The sequence below is a fragment of the Arachis ipaensis genome, chromosome B10, assembly GCF_059453495.1.
Source record: "Arachis ipaensis isolate K30076 ecotype BB chromosome B10, ASM5945349v1, whole genome shotgun sequence".
Lineage (NCBI taxonomy): Eukaryota > Viridiplantae > Streptophyta > Magnoliopsida > Fabales > Fabaceae > Arachis > Arachis ipaensis.
The window spans coordinates 133,148,336-133,163,766 of record NC_142435.1 but is presented as its reverse complement, the minus strand read 5'-3'; the positions used below and the strand labels follow the sequence as shown (position 1 = coordinate 133,163,766).

At 34.4% G+C, this 15,431-nt stretch overlaps 1 protein-coding gene across 7 annotated transcripts; it reads left to right on the top strand.

The window, feature by feature from the left end:
- The first annotated feature begins 386 nt into the window (after nt 1-386).
- LOC107622687 (B-block binding subunit of TFIIIC) lies at nt 387-15,187 on the top strand. 7 transcript variants are annotated; one of them, XM_088483320.1, is made up of 18 exons: nt 387-708; nt 918-998; nt 3,209-3,958; nt 4,044-4,118; nt 4,216-4,278; nt 4,418-4,591; nt 5,531-6,085; nt 6,231-6,989; nt 7,792-8,073; nt 8,196-8,351; nt 8,943-9,283; nt 9,729-10,206; nt 10,434-10,760; nt 11,720-12,437; nt 12,553-12,611; nt 13,334-13,741; nt 13,868-13,906; nt 14,735-15,187. In XM_088483320.1, exons 3-18 carry the CDS (start codon nt 3,239-3,241, stop codon nt 14,915-14,917), a joined length of 5,337 nt encoding a protein of 1,778 aa, XP_088339446.1. In that variant the 5' UTR covers nt 387-708; nt 918-998; nt 3,209-3,238; the 3' UTR covers nt 14,918-15,187. The 7 variants fall into 7 exon arrangements, with proteins under 7 accessions (XP_088339446.1, XP_088339464.1, XP_088339469.1 ...); XM_088483343.1 differs by having other exon boundaries at nt 398-708; nt 3,209-3,953; XM_088483329.1 differs by having other exon boundaries at nt 398-708; nt 3,115-3,958.
- Nucleotides 15,188-15,431: the final 244 nt, after the last annotated feature.

Here is a 15,431-nt window from a genome sequence, read left to right as displayed (position 1 = left end):
AAATTGATAAAAAAAATTTTTATCAATAAAATTTTTTTAATTTTTTAATATGTATAAATTTTGAAGAATAAAAATAAAAACACTAAAAAAAAAATAAAAAAATATATTTTTAAAAATTACAATTTATATATTTTTTTAAAAATATTTTTTCTTTAAAAAAATATTTTTACGTAATAAATAAATAAAAAATATTTTTATATAATTATACTTAAATATAATTAATAAATAAATAAATTTTTTCAAATAAAATATTTAATTATTTAAACATAAAATTATTTTTATTTTTTTATAAAATCTCTTGAAAGAAGATAATTAATTTTTTTTTTAAAAAAATTCAACCAAACAAATTCAATGACCTAACTAAAACTAAAACTAAAATTAAATAAAAAAAAAACCTAATTTCAAAAGCTTCAGCATTCAACAGCTCTTCTCTGTACGCCGCCGTCAACAGCTCTTCTCCTCTGCCCCTCGCCGGAGCTCGCCGGTAGATCGTCGGACCTCTGCCTCTTCAAGTGTCTTTACTCTGATTCACGCCTCTATCTCTCTGCCTCGACCTCCCGTTCTTGCCGCCGGAGTATCTCTTTTTCGTTCTCTTCTTCTCTCGTCGGAGCTCGTCAAAATGCTATAAGTTTTCACTCTGGTTCGCACTTCTATCTCTCTGCCTCGATCTCCCATTCTTGTCGTTGTTCTGCCGTCGCATCAATTGAGGTAAGCCTCCTCCTTGCCCTTGGTTCTGCCAATAGCGTCTTCTGAGTTCTGAGTTTTATCCTGAGTTTTTTTCTGCCGTCGCATCTGACTTTCTTCTATTTTGTTCTGTTGTGTTCTGTCAAACAACTTCCGAGTTTTCTTCTGTTTTCTTCAAACCGAAACCTTTGTGTTTTGGATGTGCTCTGATTTTGAACCATTGCATAACCCAGTTTCAGGAAAGATGAAAAGGTACAGAACTACAGATTTTAAAATCTCTCAGTGTTGAACTCTTCATTTCAACGGATCCTGCTGTAAGTTTCTTCCTCACTATTGGTTAGGACTTAATTAAATTGCATGAATTAATTTGATAGGATCACAGCTTTTCCCTTTGCTGTGTAAATAGATTGTGTTTGTTGTTTGTATATTGAATTAGTAGATTACTGCTAGAGTAGGAAGGGATTTGAGCTGATTTAACACGTCTTAAGAATCTTAACAAGTCCTTATCTTCAAAATCTTCGTTGAAAATTGCTATGGGCTTGTTCTGTAATCTTTCTGTAAATCTCTAGGCGAAAAAATAGAAAATGAGAGAAGATTCTAGTGATTTTGTTTGGAGGGAAATCTAGACCCCTGTAATCTGATAAGTTTGAGTGTGTGCTGTTTAATGCTGCATACTCTTTGTGCTCTTTGAATAAGATGATTAAAGTTTCCACTTCCAATTTATTTTAAATCACAAAACTTTCCCATATCATTTATATATGTTTTTCTGTCAAAAGATAAGTTTTTAAGATAAATCATCATAAGTTAAATTGTGCTCAGTCGTTTACCTTAACCGGAATTTCTCCTTTTACTCTAAATCTAAATACATTGGCTTTAATTAGATATCATTATTGTTGCTTGTAATAGAGATGTATTACGAAATGAAGCAATCATACAACTTAAAATAATATCTTATATATAGATGATAGTGGATCAAATTTGTTGATGTTCCACCAAAATATGGAAAAGTTTGAATATTGTAATGCAATAATAGACCAAAGAATAATATAACTCTTCAGATAATCAGAAGGTAGAGAATCGAGAGGAGTTGGGGTTTTTAATATAGAAATAAGTGTCTCTAATAATACTAGGAATAGTTATTGTGACTGACAAAATAGCAGTAAAAACTTTTTAAGAACATGCATTACAAACACCATTGCCCATTATAAAAATAATTTGTGCATAATAAGGAGACCTTAACTTTTTAAGAAAATCTGGCTTTGGTAATAGGTCAGCCCGTAATACAAAAGACACAAATGAGTCTAATTGGCAAAGTTTATTTTTCTGAACAATACCTCAAAATTTTATTAAAGTTTCACAATAGACTAATTTGCCAAAAGAAACAAAGAGTTGATGATTCTATTTTAGAGACCAAATTGTTCTACTAAATTTTTTTAAAAAATTATTTGCAGTATTACTCTTATTTTAAATGTTTTACCACTTAATTTTTTTATATAACTGAAAATAAAAAATTATCATTAAGTATATATCATAAGTTATTCTATTTAAAATTAACTTATTTTAAATTTATTATTTATAAAATTTATATCAATAAGTGAAAAGTGATCTTTAAATTAGAAATTAGCTAACAAGTGTCCTTAGTTAAATGTAAAATGTTTGTATTAGAAAATTAAGGTCTGTTTGGTTTCTGTTTTTAGTTTTAATATTTTTAAATTTGTACAAAAAATTTAAAATAATGAAAACAAGATTGTTATTTTCATTATTTTTATTTTTTATAATATTATAAAAACATAAAACACGAAAAACAAAAACATGAAATAAAAAATAGACTAATTGCACCGTAAAAAATTTCAAATTTTCAAAATATATATTTATTATATAAAATATTTAAAAATTAAAAAAAGTTCATCAGTTCATGAAAAATAACCTTAATCCATACATGCAGGAGTTTGTTAGCAAAAACTATTTAAATTAAAAAGAAAATTTTGTTAAAAAAGAAACGTACCCTTTGTAAAGTAAATCCGTCTCGTGCAGCTGCTCCGTCTTGTGCAGCCACTCCTTGCTGCCCCGCCATCTACACAATTTTTTCTTCCTTATCGTGAGTTTTTGTTCTCCACTTGTTTCTGATTTCTGTTACAATTGTTTCTCTGTTCTTAATTTCTTTTTATTCCTGATTTTTCCCTCAACCACCTCGCATGTCGTTGCTTCACGCCCTCTCTTCTCAGTAGAACACAATATTTCTTGCTTGCATCAATGACCTTGCTAATTCCGTGCTTTAAATTTGTTGAAATTCAAGTGTTTTTCTTTTTGAACAAATGCTTCTTTTTTAGTTATAATCTTATGCATTTTTATTTTTGTGACATTATCCAAATTGCAATGATGATGGTAGTTCAATCAAACTAGTCATTGAAATAACAAGTGTTGGTGTAGTGGTAGTGACATACTACAACAGGGGAGAACCCGAGTTATACTCCTAGAGAGTACATGATACATCGATTGATTACGAAAAGGGTATTAATCTCAGGGAAAATAGGCACTGAGGTTTAAGGAGAGAATGGACTTGGTTATCAATGCAGCAGTGGAAGAGATATGTGGCCACCTTGAAGATGGAATCACTCTTGCTGCACTGTGGGACAAGCTTGAAGGCTCGCCTTTCCTCTTGTCCTCCGGCATCCAACTCTCTCCTGCCATCAAAAGGGACATATGGACCAACCTCCTCAACATCCCTACTCTGCGGTTTGAGCCCCAACCCACTTCCTCGGAGCTTGAAGATGCCAACGAGCTCAATTTGAAGATCATTGCTCAAAAGAGCCTTGTTGACAACTTCATGGGACTCTATGATTCCCCATCTCTCCAACAAGCTCAAATGCGTGTCCTCCACCTTCTGGCTAGTGTCAAGGCCAATGGCATTACTCAAAGCAACCTTGCTAAACAATTGAACATTGATGGGAATAACTTTCATTATGTGCTGAGAAGTCTCGAGTGCCAAGGCTTAGTTGTCAAGCACCCTGCTATCGAAAAGAAGAAGCAAATCTCCACTCATGGGGATTCCAAGAATTATCCATGTGTATCTACCCATTTAGTGTACTTGCGTCGCTATGCTAAGAAACTTGAATCAAATCAGAGGTTTGAACTACAAATAACCAAATCAAACAACCCTGAGGATGATGACGAGGATGCAGAGGGAAATTCACTTCAAACAGATGTTCTTCTTAAAGATTATGCACCTCAAATGAAAGCTATTTGTGACAAACTTGCAAAAGCTAATGGCAAGGTTCTTATTTTGTTTAGTACTCATTATTTTTTATTGGTCAGATAAACTTTTTTGTGCTAATATTGTTTTGTTGGTTATCTTGAAGGTTCTTCTTGCATCTGAGATTAAGAAGGAACTTGGGTATTTTGGATCACGTCCTAAACAAAGGATTTGGAGAACAGTATATTCTCTAACATTAAACTTCCTAAAGTTATGATTAACTTTTCTGTTATGTGGTTCTTGATTGCCTTATTTCTCTTATTATTCTGTGTGAGCAGCTTTGTCGCCGGTTGAAAGCAGATAATGTTGCGGAACTGTTTGATGCTAAGGTGAATGGCAAGGTTAGTTAGCTTATACTAGTATATAATGACTTTTCTTTGATTCTTAGCTTCTAATTTCATTTGGTAAAATATGATTTTAATAGGGATCTTATTTTCATGGTTTTTGTGATAATACAACAATAATTTTACTTGTTTGCAGGTTGAGTCTTGTCTACGGCTTGTTGAACCAGTAACTACTGGATCTGCAAATGAAGATAAAAACTCAAACTTTGGGAAAGTATGCGTCATTGATCAGTTTGTGGAGCTACCTATTGAGCATCAAATATTCGATATGATTGATGCTGCAGGATCAAGTGGCATTACTTTCAAGGAGGTGCATATTTAATTCTTATATTTTCCTTTTTCTGAGACATGTGGAAAGCTGCGAATGTTAGTAAAAAATTATTTTCAGGCCTTTAGGATAGCAGGCCCTGTTTATTATGCTATGTAAGACCTGTTAGGATAAATATATACCATAGGATTAAGTTATCTTAATAGAGTAAGCTATGAAAGCCTAGGCAGACTAAGAGGGTTATCACAACAGTAACTAACTCTGCCGGGTAGGACTGCCCGGTGTATCCAGCTGTAATTACTTAACACCGAAATTCATTATACCATCTTTAGAGTAGCTTCCTCTAGAAGTCATCCCTGCTATTGTATATAAGCTTTGTAATTGTTCATTGGGCATTTCTAAGTCATATCTCTCTCTCGCTACCCATTCAAATTGAAGCATGGATAGGGCATAGAATTTCTCTCTCTCTCTCTCTCTCTCTCTCTCTCTCTCTCTCTCTCTCTCATTCAAATTGAAGCATGGATAGGGCATAGAATTTCTTGAGTTCTTAAGTTAAAAGCACCAGGAGTAATCTACATAAAATCTGAATCATAGAAAATTATTTGGATGGTATTTATGTCGAGCAACTCACTGGCTTTCAGTGGAGAGCTCAAGTGTTTGGCAGAATTGATTCTTGACATTGTATTGGTGTAAAATCTTATGCCTGTGTGGTATAATGTTTAGTCCTTGTTACCCACCATTATATCTAAGACTACTCATTGATGCTGTATGTTTGTCTCTAGCCCTAAAGAAGGTTTTGATCTCTTCATTCCATGAGGGTATTTTTGTGTAAATCTTTCTTTAAATTACTCTTATTTTGAATGCAACCTTTGACCTGTTTCCACCTTGATAAGTTACCTCGAAATCCAAAGCACTTTTTTTAATAGCGGCAACCAAATGATTTCATATCTTAATTGGAAATTTCATGTTTCTCTTCTACAGGTATGTGAGAGGCTTGGGATTGATCTAAAAAAGAACCACATTCGGCTAATACAATTTTGTCATAGATTTGGAATGAAAGTGCAGCAAGTGCAAGACTCAAAATCCAAGACAATTCGTGTTTGGACATCTAAAAATTTCAATTGTGAACCAGAAGCTGGGCTTTTTCACAAACTTGAAGAAAATAAAATTTTTGATCACGTACCCAACAGTTCTTCTAAATCAGCATCTGAATTTGACACTTCAACTTCTCATGGTAGACTACCTGACCCTGCCGAATTCAAAGATATTGAACAAGGTGCTGGAGTATCTTGTGAATCTCCAAGAAATGTTGAGTCTGAAGGAATACCAACAAACTTGCAAGAGGTAGCCCTTGACCCCCTGGGCACTGTTTCCAATACCAAGCGCGATTTGGTTAGTTTATCAACGGATGCAGATGTTGCATCATCAGCTATGCAATATAGTGTTTCAAAAAATGGATTAAATAAAAGATATACAAGTTACTCTTTCACTGTGGACAGCAATCGAAGGGCAAATAGGATACTAGAAAGACTCAAGGTATGTCATTTTCTGCCTTCCTAATCCTAATGCTCATAAAAATGGTCTAGAACAAAAGTTTATTGCCTAAAATTTATATTCTCAGTTTTTTATCCAAAAAAATTATCAGTTTCTAAAAGTAATGTTCTTCATTTCTTTTTTGCAGAATGAAAGGTTCATTTTGAGATCTGAGATGAGTAGGTGGCTTACTAGCTTAGAGAAATATAAGTATAAGTCTCAGGTGGACCGCAAAACTATAGATCGAATATTGAATAAGCTTCAGGAGCATGGGCTATGCAAATGCATAACAGTACATTCCCCTGTAGTTACTGAATATTCCAAGACTAAAGATTGTATTGTAGTTGTGCATCCATCCATAAATCTAACGCCTGAACTATTTGATGCAATTCAAGATAGAGTGAGATCATTTGATATGGAACTTCGCAGCAAAAGTATGTCTCATAAAAAAGATGATGAATCGATACCCGTAATGGAGGATATTCAGAAAACTAAAATCCATGTAGCTCCAGATTCAGGGGCCAGCAAAGCAGATGTTATGCGTGCTAATGGATTTGTGTTGGCAAAAATGATTCGTGCAAAACTTCTCCATACTTTTCTTTGGGATTATTTGCATGGGTCAGCAAGCCATGATGATCCTTTATCAAATGAAAAATGTATTTACGAACTGAATAATAATCCTCATAGTAGTAGCAAATTATTTTCTTTGGAAACTGTTATCAAAGCAATTCCAGTTGAACTATTCTTACAAGTTGTTGGCTCCACTCAAAAGTTTGAAGAAATGATTGAAAAGTGCAAGATGGGTATACGCCTATCTGATATTTCTACCAGGGACTACAATTGTTTAATGGACACTAATGCAACTGGAAGGTTGTCGAAAGTTATTGACATTTTAAGGCGTTTAAAGGTACATTTTTCACTTCGGTGTAGTATCATCCTTTTTATGATTTCTATATTATTTTTTATCTGTATTTTATCTCCTTGCCCCCTTTAGAATAAATTCCCCTAGTTGGTACTTTAAAATTTAAATTGCCTTTGTGAGCTGAGAAGACTGGAAACAGTGGTGGAGGAATTGTAAAAACATGGTTGAAAATTGATATGATCAGAGTAAAAATTACTTGGCCACAGTAAAAGTGAATGTGATTAATGTCTTTTCTGCTTGATATGCTGTGTTGTTTCAGCAAAATGATAATGGGGTACTCAAGGAAACAGGAAAAGAATGGCCATCACTTAATGCTGAGTTGTTTTAATTTTATCATAATCCAATTTATCTGGGAAAAAAAAAAACTTGTACATTTCTTTTTTAAAAAAAATTCTGAAACTTATTCCTAGTTCCTGCTCATGGCTTCCTAAAACTTTTATGTATTTAAGTTGTTCTTATATGGAGTTATTTAGTCCTAGGTAAGGATTCTGTGCGTCTTTTCTCTGAATACATCTTGTCTGCAGGAGAACTAAAGTTATTAACTAATTTTGTTGATCTTAGTTGTTACTTACGGATATGTTGTATTTGGGATAAGTGCACTTTTGTTTTATCCATTGTAAAAGGTAGTTTTTGAAAGGAAAATGCAGCGAATGGTGCAAAGTAGTCGGAAGTAGAAGGTGGGAAGTTTTAAGCAAACACAATATTAGATGGTCAATATAAATAAGATTACCATTTACCATTACCTTGTAGAAAGTGAATTATTCTTGACAAAGATATATTTATGTAGTTGATTCGGATCGTAGCTGATATGCAATCTAGAGATGAAGTGAACATGGCACATACTTTTTCCCACATGTTGGAGCTTAAGCCGTACATTGAGGAACCCCTTTCAAGTGACGCAACTTCTCTAAACTTTATGTCCCATGATCTTCGACCAAGAATCAGGCATGATTTTGTCTTGTCTAATAGAGATGCAGTTGATGAATATTGGCAAACGTTGGAGTATTGCTATGCTGCTGCTGATCCAAAAGCTGCGACATATGCATTTCCTGGATGTGTTGTTCACGAGGTAATCTGCAAGTGTCTCAGTGGGTGATTTCAAGGCTTCTCTACTTTGATGGCTTTCGATTTTTTTGTTACAATTTCAGTTTAAACTCTAAAACTTTTTTTTTTTCTGGTTTACAATATTAGGTTTTTCGATTCCGTTCATGGGCATCAACTCGTCTTATGACAGCTGAACAACGTGATGCACTTTTAAAGCATGTGGCAAAGGATGATCTCGGTGAAAGAATATCTTATAGGGACTGTGAGAAGATTGCAAAGGATCTGAATCTTACCTTGGAGCAGGTCAGTATGTTGCAAGCTCTAGACATTGCTTTTGTTATTTATCTCTTCTAGAGATTGCTTAGGTAAATTGTTAAGTGTTCATCATCATGACTGCATAATGGACAAGAAAACTACTTGGTCAATTATGATGAGGAATTTCATTGCTCTAGGATCCCTTTGAGATGAAAAAGATAGAGTGCAGATTGAGAGGAAAAAAAGTTATCCTCATAAATACAAAGAAGGAAAGAAGAACATAAGAAAAAAGTTACTGTAAAAAGCAGCATGGTCCAATTTGCTGTTGAATGTGATATTTTATAGAATTTTAGAAAGATAAGGTTCATATATGATACTGAGAACTGTCAGTGACTTGGTGGAAATGCATTTGATAGATTTTAATATTTTTGTTTGTGTAAATAGTTTATAAGCTTGGGAAAACCCTCAATCCATGAGTTAGGATTTGGGGCTAAGTTATATGCATTCAATTATAAGAGTGTAAAGGAAAATGTTAACTTGTTGAATGAGTGGCTGCTGTCCCCCCCCCCCCCCCCCCTCTCTCTCTCTCTCTCTCTCTCTCTCAATATTACTTTTGAATTCATATTTTTCCACTAGCAGGTTCTTAGTGTGTATTCTATTAAGCGGCGCCATTACATTAAAAAGTTCAAAGATGAAAGGAAAGAGAATAGTTCACTTCAAGGAATGGGTAGGAAATATAGTTCTACAGAGCTGAGGCCAGAAAAGCATGCAAGAATTGAAGCTGCTGATATTGAGATGCATATGGAAGAAGACAATCTGGGTATTGATTCTGGAGAGCATGTCAATGATACTCAAGAATTTGAGGACGATGTTCATTCTGAAGAGGGTTCTCAAGATTGTCCCCTTATTAGCCAGTGTGTCTCATCCAAAATGAAGCCAAGACGGCAAAGGAGATTTGCATGGTCAGACAAAGCTGATAGGTAAGAGAAAAAATTTGTCAATCTATTCAATGATAATTCAAATGAATATTGCATTGAGTGTTTGAGGGTGCGTGAAATAATGGTTCTTTGAATATGGATGGATCATTTATATATTCAAGGTTGCTTTGATGAAGCTGTTACATGAATTTTTAGATTGTTTGAAAATCATGAGTATAATACTTTTTACAAGTATTTATCGGGCATGAAATGCAAGTTTAAATCAGTGACACTGGCATTGGGCTTATTACTTTAATTTTAGAAAAAAGAAATTTATTAATGGAAATGAGAATACTGACAGGGTCATGTGGCCTTTCTACAGTAGTATGTAGAAAGAAATTGCATTTTTTCACTTTGTCTATCCATTTTATTGTTTTGAAAATCGTCTACCCCTCCTTCCTCTCCTTTGTTGCCTAAGAATCAAGAATATCTCTATATCTTATTTCAGACAATTGGTGATTCAATATGTTAGACATCGTGCTGCTCTTGGTGCAAAATATCATCGCATGGATTGGACATCAGTTCCAGATCTCCCAGCGCCTCCAAGAGTCTGCATGAGAAGAATGAATTTATTGAATAGTAACGAAAGAGTTAGGAAAGCTGTGAATAGACTCTGTAACATTCTCGGTGAACGATATGCAGAGCAGCTGGAGATGTCCCAGAATTTGTCATTGAAGAAAGATGATTGCAGGGAACTTGTGAGGTCCCAGTCCAGTAAAGGTGTTAATAATTTTGGACCTGATATTGGAATTCAAATGCCAAGCCTAAATGGAGAGCCTTGGGATGACTTTGAGAACAAAACTATCAAGAACGCTCTTGAGGACATTCTTCGCTACAAGATGATGGCTAAGCTAGATGCCTCCTCCAAGAAAGTTCAGCCTCAATATGAAGGGTTGTCAGATGCAAATGCAGATGCTGATGGATATGTAATTCTCTAATACCTACAATAATAATATCAAGCCATGTCTTCAAAGTGTTTATAAAAAAGACTTAATGAGATTTACCTTATTTCCGTCATCTATTTTTTTATAATGAATAGTTAATGCTTTCCCTTTCACTGTGCTTGGACGAAGCTATTATTATTTGCTTTATGCTGTACAGTCTTAACTTATTTTGGAAGCTGGGTTACTAAAAGAATAATTTTTCTTAGCAGGAGTCCCAAGAAAATGAAGACACTGTATCGGCCATTCCTAGTGAGATTACTCAAAGCCATCATGGAAAGAGCCAAACCTCTTCTGCCCAAAGGTCACGCCGCCGCCTTGATAAAAATTTTAAGAGGTTTCTGAGTAACAGTACTAATGTATATGGACAAGTGTACAAATCATTGGCCATTTCAAATGCCGTGGAGCTATTTAAGCTTGTTTTTTTGAGTACCTCCTCAAGTCCACAGGCACCAAGTTTACTAGCAGACATTCTTCGGCGTTACTCAGAGCATGATTTATTTGCTGCTTTTAACTACCTTAGAGAGAAGAAAATCATGGTAAATGTCTCTCATTCTGCAATAGTTAATATTTCTTGCATGTGTTGGTGATCATGCACCCTATACCGATACTTGTTCATGTCAAGCCTACATCAATCATCATGTAAACTAATGATATATGCATCAAATATTCATATATTTTGTTTCTGTATGTACTGGCTCGTGTTTGATTGATTATCTCTAGAAGGCTTAATTATGGGGAATAAAATGATGGGAGAATTTTGCTGTCTTTTTCTGATTGAATATAAAGTCAAAAGTCAATTGCAGCTAAACATGGTTATATGTCGAAAGTTGTTGAGTGAGATCTAGGCGAATGTTAAGTTAATTCAGTCAAAAAACAACTGTTTTTATGCATGCAGATAAGGGATTACAAGATTATCTAGTATGAATGAAATACCTATGTGCTTAAACGTCATGATGCCCCCATAAGCTTGACCATAGGTTCCTTTTTATTTGTTAAATTATTCATTGAAGCTAAGAAGTTTATTTAAAAATCATTGGCAAGTGCCAGCCACATTCAGACATTAATAGATGGCAAATAGGTAGCCATTGTAAGGGGCAGGCCGTTCTGCCCCTTGTCCCTGAGGAAGGTTTACAATTATTTCTTAGGTTTAGTAAGATTCACTTTAACTATTATTTATACCACTGATAATTGTTGCTAATTGTAGCAGACATCTTCCTTTGAGCTAAAAGGGTTATTGGACAACCTACCATGAGCACATTCCTAGGAATGCCCTTGAACCTGAGTAGCTTAAAAGTTTGTTTTTTATATATATATATATATATATATATATATATATATATATATATTTGTGATTTCTGCCACCTATTTTAATTTGATTTGACTCTAACTTTCAAGATTTTGTCTACCTGATTTATCTTTTTCACCTTCTTACCCTCTCTTACTGTTATATATAGACAATCTCAATGTATTATGCATCTGTGTTGGTATTTGATAGGTTGGCGGCAACGGTAGAGAACGTTTTGAACTATCACAGCAGTTTCTGCAGTGTGTTTCCAAGTCACCATTTCCATTTAATACTGCAAAGCGAGCAGTTAAATTTTCTTTGTGGCTACAAGAAAGAGACAAAGTCCTGAAGGAAATGGGTACCAATCTTGCTGAAGATCTTCAATGTGGTGACATTTTTCAGTTGTTTGCCTTAGTCTCGTCGGGTGAACTTTCAATTTCACCATGCTTACCAGATAATGGTGTTGGAGAGGCTGAAGACCTGAGGAACACAAAGCGCAAATCTGATGTTGAAGGTGAAATAATTTCTCGTCGGGAGAAAGGTTTCCCGGGTATTGTCATTTCTGTACACTGCACAACAATGTCAAGGGCTGATATTTTAGATTTGCTTGAAGATAATAACAACGACAACCAACCTTTTGAGAAGAGCTCCAAACTAAACACCGATGAAAACTGTAACAATTCAGGTCCTGACCAAATGTTGGAAGTCTTTAACTCTTGTGATACAGTACCTGTGGAAGAAAACCATATTGAATCACCGTGGGAAGCTATGGTAGGCTATGCAAAGCGATTGATGTTTGTTCCTTCTAATCAAGAACAAGAATGTGTCATCTGTGCTGAGGTCTTCAGGGTTGTTTATGCTGCTATCCAAAATGCTGGTGATCAAGGGTTAAGCATGGGGGAAATCTCCCAAATTATAAACTTGCCAGGTATATATGCCATGAGATGTAACCAAGTATATGATTGACTTAAAGCTGTTATAAAAAAGTCAGTTATTTAACTTATTTGATGTTGTGTATTGGTATTTTGCTTTATACATTTCAGGAGCAGAAGTAGATGGACTGCTTGTTGATGTTCTTCAGGCATTTGGTCAAGCCTTTAAGGTTTCTCCTTTCCTCATTCCATTCCAACAGTTTATAGCATGTTTTGATTATTCCAAACCATGGATTGATCCAATAAAAAAAGCAATCTTTTTTGTTTTTACTCAGTCCAAAGGTTTGAGACTCAAAATCCTGTTCAAACATAATCCAAGCTTTCGCCAAAATTTGGTTGCAGATAAAACACAATTTGCACCATGCACATCCCAAGACTAATTTAGGGAGTGCAAACAGTAATGAAAATATACAGAAAGTACTGCTATGTTCATTGATCAGATAGTTTCCTTTTGCATTTTCCCATGTTGGACTCTTCAATACTGTTATCTTTTGTTTTTGTTTATTGTTTTTCTTCTCTGTATTTTCTGTGTTCTCTTGAATTTTGTTGAGCGAAAGTGGCTTTGGGGAACTCTTGTGAGAGGAAGCTTTGGGAAAGAGAGCATTGCAAATCGTGTTTTCCCATTTGAGACTTAAACCAAACAGGCTGATACTCCTTTTGTTATTTTGAAACTATATATGAAAGGAATTGGGACTGGTTGTTGAGATTTGCTGGAGTTATTAACAACAGTAGAAATTTAAGCTTATTACCAGAAATGATAAGTTTTTCCCTTTTTGGGGAAATTATGTTGATTTACTCTCATGCTGGCGGTTTTAGTATGTTATTCATATTCAGTTTTAAAATTTTAGTTTCTTTCTCTTTTATATCTAATAATATTCTCGTTTCTCTGCAGGTCAATGCTTTTGATTCTGTTCGTGTTGTTGATGCTTTATACCGTCACAAGTACTTTTTGACACCTGTATGTGGTTTAAATCAAGGTACTGTGCATCCTTCATCACCAAAGACCATTGAGAAAAGTGGTCATAGACGTAATCTTCACAAAGTGACAATTCTTAATCTTCCACTTGGTGATGAGAAGCCTAAAAGTAAAGCTTGCGATAGGAATGAAGGCTTTGTTGAAGATAGACTTATTGATTCCAGTGTTGATAATGTAAAAGACACACAGAAATTCTCTTCTGGTGAACTGTGTGTGCCAATATTGCCGTGGATCAATGGAGATGGGACCATCAACAGCATTGTCTACAATGGTCTCAGACGCCGTATCCTTGGAATAGTGATGCAAAACCCAGGAATGTTGGAGGTATGTGCAATCTTTATTTTGATTGAAAGATTGTAATCCATGCTGACACCCTTGCTTATCTTAAAAATTAGTGCTTGCATAATAAACAAAAATATCGGCTGACTTTTTCATTGTGTATCTTGTTAGGGTGATATTCTACGTCAGATGCATGCGCTGAATCCACAGGTATTCAACCGAACTTAGACAATTGTTTAGATCATATAATCTGTATGAATGATAATGACCTGAGTCAGGGAAAAGTGTCTCTGTGTTCCTGTTGGATGAAATATTTACCTACATGTGCTTTTGTTCTCTGGAATCCATGAATTTTTCTTTAAAGCTCCAAGATAAGCTTTATATCATATCCCCGTTCCCATGAGATTATACTGAAACCTGCCATCACACCTCTCTAGTTTCAAAATTATGCAAAATCCTGATGTGTATATTACTTAGGTTTTAGTCGTTATTAAATTATATCACTAATATAATAATTACTTAATTAATATAGATGTTCCAACACAAAAATAGATCATATAAAGAGTATCCCAATTGATAGTGCTAAAGTTGAAGGCGTTATTTGAAAGGGTGTAAAGTCTAATCTCGTCTATGGGCACGGTGCATGATTGGAGTAGTACACAATAGCATTGTCAGATTCATGAAGCTTACATTCTTGTTAACTAAATGTTAAAAAGCCATACATTAATGGAAAAGTTACCTATACAAATCATTTGAGATATGGCATGGAATGGGAAGAGAACAGTGGAGGGAAAATGAAGAGAAGTGAATGGTTATGATGGGATTATATATAATTAGTTAGGGACCCTTTCGTGTATATTTCATTACTCCTTAAGTTAAAAGGGTTTGTTTCTATGCTTGAAGATGCCAATTATCTTATCATTGTTGGTGCTGATATAATTTGTTTTTCTTTTTCATCCTGCTGATCCTGATTTTGCTTATAATTATGTTTGTGGCACTCTTGCTTAAGAGTAAATGCTGATTTTGTGCTTCTCACAGAGCTGTAGAACACTATTGGAATTGATGGTTTTGGATAAACACTTAATTGTGAGGAAGATGCATCAAGAAAGATTTGGTCCCCCCTCCATACTACAGAATCTTATTGGACGAAAATCCAATCAATCAAAGTGGATATGTCTCGAGCATTACTTTGCCAATCCCATGAGTACTTCCTTCTTGTAGGGAATCTCATTGGACATGTAAAGCCCATAGATAATGTGTTTATATGTATAAGGATGAACAAAAATATATGGAAAAAAAATTATGTTAGTCTTTATGTATAATTAGGACTTTAGAGAATTTTTAAAACTTAGAGAGCATTCTAGTTGTGTATTTAAATTAGGATCGCATAATTGTTCTGTAAGTTCAGTCTTTGACTAACCATAGTAAACCAGTTAATCACTCTTAAATAGTGGGATACACATTTTATAGAAGTTACAAAAGTAATGGTAATTAATCTTTTATTTTTATCATTTTATCAACTTTTTTTATTTTAGAGGATTTAAATTCGTAAACGAGGTTCTTGAAGAAAATAGAGAACACTTTATGCTATGCAACTCCTCTATTCTTATCCAAATCCAAAATATGTGGAAATAGCAATACAAGTTGGTCTTGAGTGTCAACATTACAATAACAGTATTCAATGCTTATAGTGATCTACTACTATTAAAATCAACTGCATACGAATTTTGTTTGG